Source organism: Mus caroli, chromosome 17, assembly GCF_900094665.2.
Source record: "Mus caroli chromosome 17, CAROLI_EIJ_v1.1, whole genome shotgun sequence".
In the NCBI taxonomy this organism is placed as follows: Eukaryota; Metazoa; Chordata; class Mammalia; order Rodentia; family Muridae; genus Mus; species Mus caroli.
Window position 1 is genome coordinate 34,436,882 of NC_034586.1, and position 15,802 is coordinate 34,452,683.

Below are 15,802 nucleotides of genomic sequence, written 5' to 3' on the forward strand. Positions count from 1 at the left end.
TCTTCTTCTTCTTCTTCTTCTTCTTCTTCTTCTCCTTCTCCTCCTCTTCCTCCTCTTCCTCTTCCTCCTCCTTCTCCTTGTTCTTCTCCTCCTCTTGTTTTTCTTCTTCCTTCTTCCCTTTTCTCCTCCTCCTCCTCCTCCTTCTACTCCTCTTCCTGCTCCTGCTCCTTCTTTTTCTGCTGAAGACAGGGTTTCTCTGTGTAGCCAAGGCTATCATGGAACTTACCCTGTAGATGAAGCTGACCTTGAACTTGGAGATCCTCCCACCTCTGCTTCCCAAGTGCTGGGATAAAAGGTATGCAATGTGAACACATGGCCAACTATGGGACTTCACTGAACTTCTGTGAAACCAGTGAATCCATCTGACCTCTTCCTATCAATCCAGTGAACCAACCTGAGAGCTGCTCCCAGTAAACCTGCCTTTATACTTTAATTTGGCTCAATTCAATTTATTTAGGTGATGAAACCTAACAAGTTTTAACATCTAGGGATGGATATTCAAATAGTTCACCATTTGTTGCCATTCTTATTCAAAACACCACATTCCATTCCATGGAGCCCATAGACTTGTAGCCATACATATAGTGCCAGGAGCCATGGCCTCAGCCATGGCCTTATGAAAATTTCTGACTTACATAAAAAATCCTGAGAGAACATTTATGGTAATAACAGTAAGAATGTTTGTGGGTAAAGAGGACACTGTGACCATTGGTTCCAGTAGCTGAAGATTGCCAACTGTCTTTCAGAGAGCTGCCAGACTCTTCTCACCTCCCTTGAAGCCTCCTTATGCTTATATTGCTACTCCTGAATAAAGTTTTTCAGTACTTGATCAGTATAATTTACTTGCTCTCATTCTTCATGTCTCTTTTCCTTCCCACTCTCTCATTCCCTTACCCTGGGTCCCCACTGATTATGCTTGAAGGTCGGGGCAATATAGCAAAATGCATTTAGTCTAATTTCAAGCCTCCTTAGTCTATCAGTCTTCACACAGTTAAAAATTCCCACGCCCAAAATCTCTTCTGAGACTTGAAGCAATTGCTTATTAGTAGCCCCCTGTAAATCAGAAGCACAAAGCAAATTACATACTTCCAACATACAGTAGCACAGAATTTATATTACCATTCTAACAGAGGAAAGGGGACATAGTGCAATCCTGAAGCATTAAAATAGCTAAAGTTAAAAAAAATCCATACAAAACAGACTATAACCCATGACTGTATTTAGATAACTGCCAAAATAAATTATTAAAGCCCCAGGTCTCAGTTTTTGATTCCTTTTCATCTTAGTCATTCCCTGGGTAGTTTCATTAACGTTCAGGACATTACGTATAACTCACATGGCACCACATTCCAAATCTTTTTCATTCTACTGTAGATACAATGTAGAGGAGATGACTACATCCAAGCCCATAAAAGATGCATCACTGACAAATTCCAGCCCAATCTGCTCTCTAGCCTTCTCTTGACACACCCACAGTAGACTCAGTTCATTACTGAGGTTTATGGTGTTTGTATTAGTTTTCATGTTTTATTTCCTTTGAAATTTACAAATCTTCCTCTTTAAATAATACAAACCAAATCTTATATTCAGAAGGTATTTTTTTAAAGCGATAACTACATCCTTATTTTCAATAGAGAAGTAAAAAGCTGCTCATAGCATTCTAAAGTTTCACAAGGGATGAAATCCCAGATCTCCCTATGCTACTGGGAAGAAGGGAAGATACACAGGTATGGGGAACAGACTCAGTTCTCAGGGTTGGCCTGGGATGCTCACTTCATCACATTGTGCTGACAGGGGACAGCATGAGCTGCCAACTGCAGAAACTGGGGGACTTGAATTAATAGTAGAGAAGGAGAGATCTAAACACATCCTGTAAAACTCAGTCCCAAACAAAGCAGTGCTTTCATACTAGGGAAGAAAATAAAAGAAATTCAGACTATTCTCTTGGAGTGGTGATACTCTAAAGAGCTCAACTCCAAATGTCCCAGTGCATAGTCCCCCTAACCCAGGAGTCAATCCTTTGTCCCACCACATGCCACACCCTGCAAGGTCTTATCTTTGTAGATGGTGAGGGAAACATCAGCACCTTAATTAGTGTTCCTGCCTGTGGTAGATCAAATAAGACTTGATCAGAGCCCCACATGAGGGGATAAAGTAGCCATTATGTGCTGACTGTGTCACCTATGGGCTTCTGTCGACTCTATCCCTTACCAGGTACCATATCCCACCACAGTTACTGGCACTCTGAGAAAAACTGCTGCTTTTTCCCCCGCGGAAAGAATACAGTGGGTACAAGGCCTTGAAGGTGAATGGCCATGATGGTCTAGTGAAATGCATTAATCTTAGTCTAAGTTAAGCGACTAGAACTAGGACTTCAGACACAAGGAAATATTTGAAAATCTGTTGAGATATGAAGGAAGTATAATAAAGCCTTCTGAAGCATCTGTTCTCAACAGGGAACTTCCACTCCTATTTTTGACTCTGGATAAAGAATTTGACCTTTATTTCCCATGTTCCCATTTAGGTTATCAGGGCAGAGACTCAGGCAAGGTGAGATACTGTTTGAGATACTGCTTCCTAATTTGTGTTGTTCATGATGGTAGATGAGTGTGACTTTCATTATTGTTTCTGAGTGCTTGTACATGTAAATATGTATTCTATTTCCTATTTTATGGACTAAAGTGGCTTCTCTGATAATTTTATGTATCTTAATAAACATCTCTTTAAAATGTAAGTAAATGTCTTTACATGAATTAAAAAAAATGTTTTCCCAGAATCGGAATTTTGGAATTTTGATTTTTTTTAATTTAATTATTTGGGATTCAGATGCAAATTGTTTAAGTTATGTGTTTTTAAAGGAAAGGCAACTAATATATTTGAGTTAATTTTATATCCAGCCACTTTGCTGAAGTTGTTTATCAGCCAGAGAAGTTCTCTGGTAGAATTTTTGGGGTCTCTTATGTGTACTATCATATCATCTGCAAATAGTTGGAGAAGATGTAGAGAAAGAGGAACACTCCTTCATTTCTGGTGGGATTGCAAACTGGTGCAAACACTCTGGAAAACAACCTGAAGGTTCCTCAGAAAATTGGAAATAGATCTCTCTGAAGACCCAGCTATATCACTCTTGGGAATATACTCAAAAGGTGTCCCACCATGCCACATGGACTCATGTTCCACTATGTTCATAGTGGACTTATTTGTGATAGCCAGAAGCTGGAAACAACCCAGATGTCCCAAGCCTAAAGAATGGATTCTGAAGATGTGGATCATTTACACAATGGGATACTACACAGCTATTAAGAACAAGGATCTCCTGAGTTTTGCAGGCAAATGGATGGAACTAGAAAATATAATCTTGAGGGAGGTAACTCAGACCCAAAAGGACCTGCATGGTATGTACTCACTAATAAGTAGATGTTAGCCAAAAAATAATGTACAGAATACCCAAGATAAAGTCTACAGAACTCAAAAAGATCAACAACCTGAAGTGCCCAAGTGAAGACCCCTCAGTATCACTTGGGAGGGAGAAGAAAGCAATCATAAGTAGGTAGGTAGGGAGGGACATGGGAGGGAAAGTGGACAGGGGAGGGGGAGGGAGTAGGGGAGGAGAATTGAACCTGATCTGGTATTGGGTGAAGGAAAAGGACTGAAGCCCTGAGGGCTAGCAGAAAGAATGGAAACAGCAACCCAGGGAAATAGGAGGTTGTGGGGATCCTCCAGAATGTACCAGAGACCTGGGAGGTAAGAACTTTCAGAACTCGAAGGGAGGGACATTAGATGAAATGCCCTACAGTGGCGAGAGGGTACTTCTAGAGCTGACCGCCAGCAGAAAGACAGGGCATCAAGTGAGGGAGAGGGGGCCCATCCCACAGTTACAAGTCTGACCCATAATTGTTCCTGTCTGAAAGAATTACAGGAATGGAAATGAAGAGGAGCCTGAGGAAAAGAAGATCCAGGGACAGGTCCAAAGTGGGATCCATCTCAAGGGGAGGTCCCCAGGCCTGACACTATTACTGAGGTTATGGAGTGGTCATAAAAAGGGACCTAGCATGACCACACTATGGAAGACCCAATAAGCAGCTGAAAGAGTCAGATGCAGATATTTGCACCCAACCAATGGACAAAAGCAGCTGAGCCCTGTTATTGAATAGAAGGCTGAAAGAAGCTGAGGAGAAGGGTACCACTGTCAAGAGTCTGTAAGCCCTAAAGTCCTCCCATCTGACTGGGGATCCAAGCAAGAGTTCTTGGAGTCAGTGTAGGCACAGGAAACTGACTTAGATGCAGATTTATTAACACAGTTGGTAATTTGGCTGCACTGTAGGAAAAACAGTTCTGGAAGGTAGAGCAAAAAGCATGAAAACAAAAATATTGAGATAAAATCTAATAAACCTAAAGTTAATATTGGTGATTTGATGAATTGACATAAACTATATTGTTACTCAACTCCCACTCAGAAATATTAATAAATTAAAATGAATATCATATAAATATTATATGAACAATATATTATATTGTGTTACATGAATAGTACACATTATATAAATATTTTGTAAGTATTATATGCCAATAAATATTATATCTTACATAAATAATATATACAATTATATATTATATTTTAATTATGTACATATTATTATTAATTATATATATATTATAGAAATATTGTTAAAATAAAATTAAGTAATAATAATTGCACTGTTTCAATAGGCTCACATTCCACTAATGTCAAATGTCTACATAAACACCAGTTCCCACAGGTATGTTAGCCAAATACTCACCCCCATTGCTCAGTCTCCATGTTGTTTTTTCTTGTTTTGTTTTTTGATACAGAGTTTCTAAACCTTAGGTGTCCTGGACTCAATTTGTAGATGGGGTAGCCTTGAACTCACAGAGATACTTCTGCCTCTGCCTCCTGAGTGCTGGGATCAAAGGTGTTTGACACCATGCCTGGCTCTGTCTTGGAATTTGATCATAAATGAGCCACAGCATCTGTAGAATTCAGCTTAAAGCTCATCATTTTATTTTGCAGTATATTACTCTAAGTTTCATGAATCTCTGCATTCACTATATGTTGGATTTCTCAAAAACTGCTGTGGCGCTGCCCCATCTTTGATATTATTGCCACCCTTTCCTCTTTTGTATCTGGCAAAAGGTTTTACCAAAATTTTATTATTTTTAACATCAAGGAAATTACTAGAACAAAAGAAAATAAATGACTTGATACTTATGGGAAAAGAAATTTGGACAGAATGATTCCTTGGAGAGAAAACCCCAAGATGTTAATGCCCAAGATGCTGCTGGGAAAGTATGAGAGGGTTCATTCTGGTCTTCCCTCTGTCAGAACACAAAGTGAGATCTGCTGAGATTAAGTATTTTAAGTATAAGTAAGTTCATATATATGCATTCTAAAGTATGTACTGCAGCTTAGAGTAATGGGCAAATGTAATATTGGCAAAAAATTTCTTTCATTTCCCCGTATTTCTATCTCTCTCTCTTTCCTTCCTTTCCTCTCTTCTCCCATACTTCACTCCCTTTCTTCCTTAGACACAGTGTCTTATAGCCCAAGCTAGTATAAAATATCGATGTAACCCAGGGGAACTAACTCTTTAAACTCTTTATTTAAAAAAAAACATTAATTCAGTTATTTGTTTACTTTATATCCATTCTTATCACAGTTTCCCTTCCCTCCTTTCCTCCCAGTCCCTCTCTCACCCTGCCCTTTCTTTTCTCTTCAAAGAAGGGGAGGCCTCCAATGGGTATCAACCTGCCTAGGCATTTCAAGTTGCAGTGAAGACTAAGCACATCTACTCCTACTGAAGCTAGACAAGGCAGACCAGTAAGGTGAAAGGGAACCAAAGGCAGTCATCAGAGTCAGAGAGGGCCCCTGCTTTTACTGTTAGGGGTCCCACAGGAAGACCAAGCTGAGCAACTGTTACATATGTGCAGAGAGCCTAGTGATCCACCACCTCCTGAGAGCTTGGCATATGTGGAATGTGCCTTCACATGGACTTTAAGGGTCTTTTCCTCATCTCTGATGAAAGGAAGTTCAGACCAGAGCCATGGGTGAGTGAGGGTAAGTGGGGGCCCTCTGTGACTACAGTTTGTGAAAATAGACAGAGTAGCTTCACTGTACAAGACACCATCTGGAAATCTTTTATTTTCCTAAATTGTTTGTAGATAGTTTTTTTTGCATGCACTCTTGGTGTGTTTGGGATTTTCAGATCTCTGGATAGGCTGTGTATTCAAGCATATAATATGTTGTTAATATATGGCAGGGTGTATGTGCATGAGTTTGTTGAATCTGGTGGTGGAGTTGGGCGCTTGTATTCATGTAAGAATGGGAGGAGATAATAATAAGAGAGAGAGAGCAAAAAATTCTAGGGTTCACTCTTAGTATCTGTTTAAAGTCAATGATCATTGGAGAAGCAGGTTCTGTTCCAGTGCTAGTAACAAGTTAGGTCGTATTTGGCATTAAAGAAATACATGATTCTATAGGAGTGTTTTTAGCAGAAGAGGGAGGATTCTATTATCAGGAAAATAAAAATAATTTGTGAACCGTGGTATAATATGCTTCTTGCATTACTTCTTTCATATAAACCCCCAAATACTTGACAATGTGTGTCAGTTAGTATGATTCATGATTCTTGGAATGCTCCACTCTCAACAGTTATGTTAAGAACATTTCCCTCATACATGTGTTCATGGCAGGCATCTTTTTGCTGTCTGTGATGACTCCATGATAATGTAATGAAATTTCCATAGTGCTTTTGATGCTAACTAATCTGAATATGTCATGTAGGACAACAAAATGCCAAAGCAACTGTCTCTCTATTGCTAAAGTCATTTACTTAGTCCAGGACATAGATTACTTGTGTTCTGGTGTGTTGTTTCTATATACTCAGATAATCTTCAAGTTTAGCGTCACAGTCAGGGGAATCTTGTGGATAAAGTATAGATGCAAACTGTAATAATAGGTAAATGTGATCTCATGAGATTTCTTATCAAACACTGAATAGGTAATGTTCTTAGTGAGCCCAGTAAATGCAGAGGGCAGTATTAGAAAAAAACCAAGAAAGTATTTTTCTCTCTTCCTAGAACTTGCATTCATGTGCAATAAAACCTAATACACCAAATTAAGATACAGTCTATTGATAACAACAGATCGGGGAAGGGCAACAATTGTGTGTGTGTGTGTGTGTGTGTGTGTGTGTGTGTGTGTGTGTGTTTGTGTTCACAATGAGACAGTCTGAAAAGCACTGAGTTTAGGATAAAAACAAGGAAATAACCCATGTAGATTTATCAAGTGAGTAATATTCACCCCAGTCAAAACAAGAACTGGTCCTGACTTGGTGTTCAGTGTGGTTAAGACAGGAAGTTGAACAGCAGAGATGCATGCACAAGTAAAGAGGGGGATAGTGGTGCATGATTTTCTAGTTCACCACAGTGTGCTAAACCTTCAAATAACATGGGAGGCCCTGGAGAGCTCAGAGCATTAGACATAGGTAACAGTGATCCAAGATGTGTTTTCAAAGAGGAAAGACTTGGAAATAAATGAAAATAATATCATTCCAAGACTCCCAGATGCATTTAGGAATACATTAGTATTATTAGTAAATGCATCAGGAATACTATTCATTCTACCAGTCACTTACGATAGCAGTGAGTGGCTAAAAATATTCACCATTTTAATTCCACCCAACTTTTGTATATTGTAGGAATTGCAAAGATTTGAAAGAATATACTGTAATTAAGAAAAATCTCCAATGATTGTGTGCTGTGGCAAAGAAGACAAATGTGAATCTATACCTAGAATAACTGACTGTAGAATTAGTGACATTTTTACTTTGTGCCTTTTCATTTATTGTTTTTGAGTGAAAAGGGTGGGCAGAAATAATTTCTCTTTCCTGACTGTATAGACCACAAGTCACTCCAAATCTCAATGTTCTTGAATGTGACAAGTGAACTAAAAATTGTGTATGCCCAGCCCACTTCTCTATTTTAACACTCTAATCTTCTACAATTCCCTTTTTCTATTTATAAACAAATGATTATATATATTGAATAGATTATATGTTAATATTTTGCAAAATTAAAAATGTTGTAAAAGGTGTGCATTCCTTAGTTCATCTGCCATTGAGGCCCTTTTCTCAGAGATCCCGACCATTAGTGGTTTCTTCTGGTGTGTTCCGAGGGTTTTTCTACCCACAAAAGAAGATTCAATGAGAAATCTCAGCACACTGATCATCTTGTACTGAATCTTGATTTTTGTCATTCAACAAGTCATCCTGGAATTCTGAATGTATGCCCTACGTGTGTGCATCTATTTTATACATACCTAAAGTATGTATGATTGTTTGCATTTTTCTGAGTGTATGTGGTAGTTTTATTTTGAGTGTGTTTATATACACATATATACTTAAGTTCTGCATATATTTTCTTTTATAAATGTAATAATTTAGTCATAGTTTTGGGTGTTTTGATTATTTCTGTTCACTTGCATTTAAAATGATCAAGTGAACATAATGGTATATAATATGTAATTTTCAACATGTTGAGGAACTTGGACAGGTAAGTTGTAATTATAATACACATGGTTAAAAATTTACAAAGCTGATAGAATTGAAAGTTTATCTTTGTATAAATAGTACAAAATCCTGTCCTGAAAAATTCCTCTTTTAATATCCTCAAATGAATACAGGTTGTGCGTAAACATTTTGTTGTTGTCAAACACATGAACTACAATCCTAAGTCTAGTCTTTGTAACATACAGTATGACCCTAAACAATGTAGACATGCTGTGTTCCTGTAGTCTGTTCTTCCAAAAGTAGCAAATTATAACAGAGAGAACAGGGAGGTTAATAAGCTGCTGCAAGTCATCACTCTAATGATTACCCAGCTTCCCTTGCACTCATCCATTCTGTGTTTGTATTTATGTCTTCATAATTTCACCATGTGTCCTTACAGCCATCACTCCACTGAAATTGCAGAATAGTGTGTTCACAGGGATCAGTCATTATTCTTTTCTGTCCTTACATCTGCCTCTTCTTACCTCACTCCATGATATTGGGAACTACTTATCTTTTCTCAGTTTCTGAATATTACCCACTTAAAAACATCCTACATAAGCACAAAACCTGAGTGTACATCCTCTTGGGAGAAACTAAAATTAAACAGATTACAGAGGTATTTCACTGAATTGTCCATTCCTTCCTTGTAACGGGTTTTGCCTTTAAAGGACAGTTTCACGATATAGCTCATACTGGCCTGGAAGTCATAGCAACCCCCCATCCCTCCCTCAGCTCTCAAATGCTGGGATTGCAAATGTGAAGCACCACATCCAGTTTGTTTGTTCCATATTGCAGAACTGTCTTCCCAAGCATATAATACAATTTGCTTTGCTATTTATTCATTGAAGGATTCCTGCTTTACTTTGAGTTTTTGGTTTTTATAAATGAGTATTCTATAAACATTAATGTGTAATATTTTGTGAATATATCATACATACATATATATAATGTGAATATATTATACATTTTCAGTTTACTGAGGAAAAGACTGAAGTTTTGAAAGAACTCAGTGCAACTGCAGCTGTAAATTCTAATCAACAAGCTCATGATAATGTGTTAATATCTGGTTGATTTTCTTTCTATATTTTTAACATTGATCATATATACAAAGAGACTGTCTTTTCGAATTGGTAGCATGCATCTGGTGTAGTTTACCATCTTCATAATCTTTTATAAATAACAGCTTTATCTTTGTTGAATTTTCTCTACTGTACATTTGTTTTTGTTGTAAAAATTCCTGTTATTTTTTTATTATTTTCATCAGGCATATGTTTCTATGGTCCATTCACTTATTTACTTAGCTTGAGGCAGTGAAAATTTAGATACTTCTATTTATTTTATTTCACTTTTTATTAACACATAATTGTACATATTAATGAATGTGATATGAGGTTTTGTTTTTGTTTTTGTTTTTGATTTTTTAGGTAGATCCTTACTGTGCTGATCTAGATGGTCTGGAACTTGCAATGTAAAGGAAGCTGGGCTTCACAGTGACCCACCTGCATCTGCCTCCTAAATGGTGGACTTAAAGTCATACATACATCACTATTGTCCATCCCCAGTGTGAGGTTTTGATATGCATGCTAATTTATAATGATCAAGACATGTTAGTTTGCATGCCCATTACTACAAAGGCTTATTATTTCTATGTGATTTGTCAATGATTATTCTTTACTTACATATGAATGTAAGGTGAATGGTGTTTCTACTTATTGTTTTCACTACATAACAAAACTTTGATATGTCTTATTTTCTTAGTTTCTATTTGGGTTTTCCTTTTTATCTATCGGTTATTTAAGTGATATTTCTTAGTTTGAAGCGCTAAGATTTTTAGATCCCTTTCTTATAATTTTCTGACTCTGATAGAGCTTATCTTTGTTGAATTTTCTCTACTGTGTATTTATTTTTATTGTAAAATTCCTGTTATTTTAGTTTTTCCATCTTATTTTCTTCAGGTTCATTTTTCAAAGAACAGTTTGAATAGTCCTATTTTCTAAAATAAAACCAACCAACCAACAAACCAAAACATAACAAAAAGACTCCTAGCTTTTTAAAAAAGACTCAGTCTTTGCTTGACTTAGTAAATGTTCAGTGTGCCCCAACATCATGAATTCTTTTATTTTTGTGTTCAGTGATTTACATATGTTAACCAAATTGTGAAGTTATGTTGTTCAGGTTTTCATATTCTTACATACTCTTTGGCTATTTACTCAATCAGTTGTATTGAAAGGTATATAAAAATATGTCTTAATTGTAGATTTGACTACATAGTCTTCATTCTCTTAACTCTTAAGGCTGATTACTGGGAGTTTGTATTAGATCCTGATACTGTGGGTGGTAGGGGAAAATAGCCCATATCTTTTCCCAATGCCTCAACATAGTCTGAGGGCTCCTCCTTCTGTTGAGCTTGTGTGGCTGCTTTCTTTTTCAAATGGCAGTTTCCTTGGTTAATTTATTGTGTCCTTCTTCTCTTCACCCTCAGTGTTTATGTTATGCTTTTTCTTCTTCCTACTAACTCTTCTCCTTTCAAGTTAATATCACTGTGGGATAGTTTTTTGGGGGGACTGAAAATGGGGTATTGCCATAATTCTACAACCTCTCAGTATTTTAAGATTTTCAGAGCCACACTCATAGCCCCACAGCTGTGCTGTAATCCTGTAGTGCAAATTACCCTACATTTCCTTTCCTTATATAAATTTTGAAGTTTGTGGGTTCTCCCTTCCACTCCCCCATCTCTCCCTACAATTTCTGTCACCTTGTCTTTTTCTATTTTTCCCCTCTCTCCCTGTATTGAAACCAGGTCTTCCTAGGCTTGCCTCAAACTCATAATCTTTTTTATTTCTTGAAAGATTTAGATCATCAAGGAGGATGTAGAGGTTCATCATTGACTGCTTGGGCTCAGGAGAAGTGTAGAAATTTTTACTAAGCCAATCTGTATGATTCTCAGGAACTAAAACAGAAGGTAAATCATTATTCCCTTAGTCTGCGTGCTTTCAACAGGTTCAACCCTTGATTTGAATGCTTTGTGTGAGGTTATGGTAAGGTCCTGTCAAAAGTGCCCTTATGTATTTGGCTTAGTCCTAACATGCTTCACTTATTAGTCAAACACCATTTTAGAGGTTCAGAATTTATCAGGTATACCGATCTCTAACTCTGTTGTAAGTAAATGAGTCCACGACTTCTAAGTGTTATTTAAATAGAAGCTCACCCTAAGTTCCTCCATAGAGTCATCTTGTGTTTCACTTAATCCCTTCAGAGTAATGTTTTAAATTAAAAAAAAAAAAAACCAAAAAACAGAACACATTGTTTTTCTTATGTTTTCCCCTACCTAGTGATGGAGAACTCCACTTCAGTGGATGAGTTTCTCTTGCTTGGCCTGACCAGTGTTCAAAAACTGCAGCCCATCATTTTTGTGATGTTTTTAACCATTTACTTACTGAATTTGGCTGGAAATGGAGTTATATTAATGATCGTCACTCTGGAAAGAAGACTCCACTCCCCTATGTACTTCTTCCTAGGAAACCTTTCTTGCCTGGATATTTGTTACTCATCGGTGACCCTTCCCAAGGTTCTCATCAACCTTCTCTCAGGGCGTAGGGCCATATCATTCCTAGGCTGCATCACTCAGCTCTACTTCTTCCACTTTCTGGGAAGTACAGAGGCCATCTTGCTGGCTGTGATGGCCTTTGACCGCTTTGTGGCCATCTGCAGCCCACTTCGCTACACTGCTATCATGAATCCTCAGTTGTGCATCCTGTTGGCTGCTACGGCCTGGTTCACAAGCTTCTTTTATGCTCTGCTGCATTCTGTCATGACTGCTCACTTGAACTTTTGCCACTCGCACAAACTCAGTCACTTCTTCTGTGATGTCAAGCCCCTCTTAGAAGTGGCCTGTGGCAATACAGTGCTCAACCAATGGCTTCTTTCTGTTGTCACAGGCAGTATATCCATGGGGGCCTTCCTCCTCATACTCTTCTCCTATTTCTACATCATTGCCTTTCTTCTGTTCAAGAACAGATCCTGCAGAATGCTTAAGAAGGCTCTGTCTACCTGCACCTCTCACTTTATGGTGGTTTGTCTTTTCTATGGTCCTGTTGGTTTCACATACATCCGCCCTGCCACAGCATCAGCCTCCTCCATGAGTGAGGATCGGATGGTGGCCATCATCTACAGTGCAGTCACCCCAGTGCTGAACCCACTGATATATACTCTAAGGAACAAAGAGGTGATGTTGGCTCTGAAAAAGAATTTTGGGAAGAAGTTGTTTAAAGGCAACCAGCTACATGGAGGAGACCAGTGACACTCATGTCTTAAGTACATGAAGGTACTTCATTCTAATAAATGATTAGTTACCTTAATTTTCCCCTCTTTTAGGATTTATGAATATTTCAGGCAAGACAGAAAGTTCAAGTTTCATGGGAATAGACAAACCAATTCTACAGTATTTTAAAATATAATTTTTTTAAAAAGATTTATTTATTGATTATATGTAAGTACACTGTAGCTGTCCTCAGACACTCCAGAAGAGGGCGCCAGATCTCGTTACGGATGGTTGTGAGCCACCATGTGGTTGCTGGGATTTGAACTCTGGACCTTCGGAAGAGCAGTCGGGTGCTCTTACCCACTGAGCCATCTCACCAGCCCCTAAAATATAATTTTAATGTGTCAAGGTTTTTCAAAATATCCACAGTAATATACCAAGATAATTAAATGCTATACAAATTTAAAAGAAGACAGGAGGGACAGAGAAATGGGACCAAGTTCTTGATATATATATTAGACAACTTGTTTGGCCTTTGCCCTTGATTCCTGTAATAGACCTTTGAAAATGTTAGGTAGCCTTAGTAACTCATGGACCATTTGACTCACACCTGAGTCTATATTAACAACCAGTTATGGTAGGCTCCAAGCAAATCTCAGATGGAAGGTTGGTTATGACAGAAAATTTTATGATTAGATATTGAGACTTGGGACTTGTTGACACTAACTTGATTCTTTAGTGAGGAAGAATAGAGATTAAGTTCAGCTATAAGACCAAAACCCCAAAGTAATGAAATTAAGTAAGGAAGTCTCAGTAGAAACTCAGCATTCAATATGAGGTTCACATGTTTGAACATCTGTGTTTGGAAAGGTTGCACACCTTAAGGACCTCACAGAACTTTTTCTGTGTCCTTTCCACCACCAGTTCTAATGTGTATTCTTGTCTATGATAAACTACAATTATGAGTGCAGCATTTTTCTGAGTTCTGTGAGGCTTTCCTGAAACAACAGAAAACTATTCAATTGCAAGAATGAATCTATAATTATATATGAATCTATAATCTATCATTATAACAACATAGAGCTGGAGATTAATGTTAAATGACATATGGCAGGCATACAAAGACAGCAGGGTCGTACTGTAAGATTGTAATCTACTTGTGGGTAAAGACATGCCCTACTTTCCTCTCTTAAGGGTTAGTCTAGTAGGCCTGGTTAAGAACCTGGCTAGGGACTAACCCCAAGAAGGTGTTTTTTCTTAAGATAATATGCATTTCTTCCCCAGAATTCTTGCTCACTAGTGTAGTTCCTGAAGCCAAGCCTAGCCCTCCATGATACTGGGTTGGGTTGGCCACCTTTGTGAATCCGGATTCAGAAAGGTGTAACTGTTAAACTTTCTTCTCCTTAGTCTTTTTCTTTTGGATGCTGGCCAGAGCCTCAGTATACTTTTAAACTCAGTAAGTAATTATGACATTTGAATTGCTTATCTCAAGCAGCATGGCTTTTGTTTCTTCACATCTCCATTTCCTTCCTTCCTTCCTTCCTTCCTTCCTTCCTTCCTTCCTTCCTTCCTTCCTTCCTTCCTTCCTTCCTTCCTNTTCTTTCCTTCCTTCCTTCCTTCCTTCCTTCCTTCCTTCCTTCCTTCCTTCTTTCCTTCCTTCCTCCCTCCTTCCTTCCTCCCTCCCTTTCTTCCTCCCTCCTTCCTTCCTCCCTTCCTCCCTCCCTCCCTCCCTCCCTTCCTTCCTTCCTTTGTTCATTCCTTCTTGGCAGATGTGAACTTTGCAACTTGCTTGCCCTGGGATTTCCTTTTAAGCACTGACAAATTTTCTTCTAGCTTCTACTTGAGTTGTTTTTTTCCCTTCCAGCTTCAGTTTGTATCTGTTTTTAAATTTGCTTAGTAATGGGATTAAAAATCCCAAAGAGGGAACTCTGACTTCCCAGAATTTACATGATGGTTCTTCTGGGACTCCCCAAGTTTTATGGTAACAACTTTGTCATTCCTTTTAGTTCTTCAATTGGAAGAGAAAATGAAACCATTCCTGTTCTTCTAGATAGCAATAATAATTGGATATGGAACCTAAAGTTGAGCTATTAGAAGTGATAACTAAAATAGTGGATATCAAAGGCTGGAGAAAAGAACTGGTCAAAGTGGGATGGAAATAGGTTGACCAATAGGCACTATGTAATCAGGAAGTTTTGTTGTGTTTTGCCTAGTTGGGTAATTGTAGACAACAACTGTGTCCTGTACATTTCATAAAACTAAGATGAAGGAATTCCTAGGATTGGCAAGAGCAAGAAGATGGTCAAACTCTGAAGATAGACACAAGAGCTCTTGGATCTCAGGCTCTTCTTGGAGTCACCCTTCTATACTCAGAAGAGGTAGGCAGAGAGCCATGAATGCAGGAGTTAGAACATGAAGGAATATCCAAGCCTGGTAAAAAGCACTTGAGGATCCAAAGGCCTTCTCCCCACATGTTTTACCTACAGATAAAACTAACATCAGCTACCCAGTGGACACCTGGTACCACAGGTACCCTCTGTACTTAAGAATTGAGGCAAAGAGAAGGCAAACATCTTTAGGCATCTGCCTCCAGATATTTTTGTTATTGGTGTTATTATTTGTTTTTGTTGTCTGAGGTACTAGAGATGGGAAACAGGGTTATGCAAAACAAATGCCATCAAATCACAAGTCACAAGTAATTCAAGAGGTGTCTCTCAAGGCAACATATGAGTCTGTGTACTAGATCAAGAGGACTTGTCCTTCACCAAGGATACATAAACTGGTAATGGTTGTTCAGGAAGAAGGAAATGCTTCAATGATGTAGCCACCCACACATTATTCACACTCTGGAAGGCAGTCTTCACACATGATCCTATAAGCAACACTAACTGTCTTGGCTTACCAAGTTCAATTCTGGGGTAACAACTTTTTGGCCTGTTATTAGTATATGAAGAGAACAAATGTTTGTTTT

At 38.2% G+C, this 15,802-nt stretch overlaps 1 protein-coding gene across 1 annotated transcript; it reads left to right on the top strand.

Moving 5' to 3' along the window:
• The first annotated feature begins 11,904 nt into the window (after nt 1-11,904).
• LOC110284293 (olfactory receptor 12D3) lies at nt 11,905-12,870 on the top strand. The gene has a single exon (XM_021150012.1). The coding sequence runs from the start codon at nt 11,905-11,907 to the stop codon at nt 12,868-12,870; it is 966 nt and encodes a 321-aa protein (XP_021005671.1).
• The last annotated feature ends 2,932 nt before the right edge of the window (nt 12,871-15,802 follow it).

What these genes read in the sequence shown, in the direction of transcription:
- LOC110284293 (XM_021150012.1), top strand. Translation starts at nt 11,905, where the DNA reads ATGGAGAACTCCACTTCAGTGGATGAGTTTCTCTTGCTTGGCCTGACC.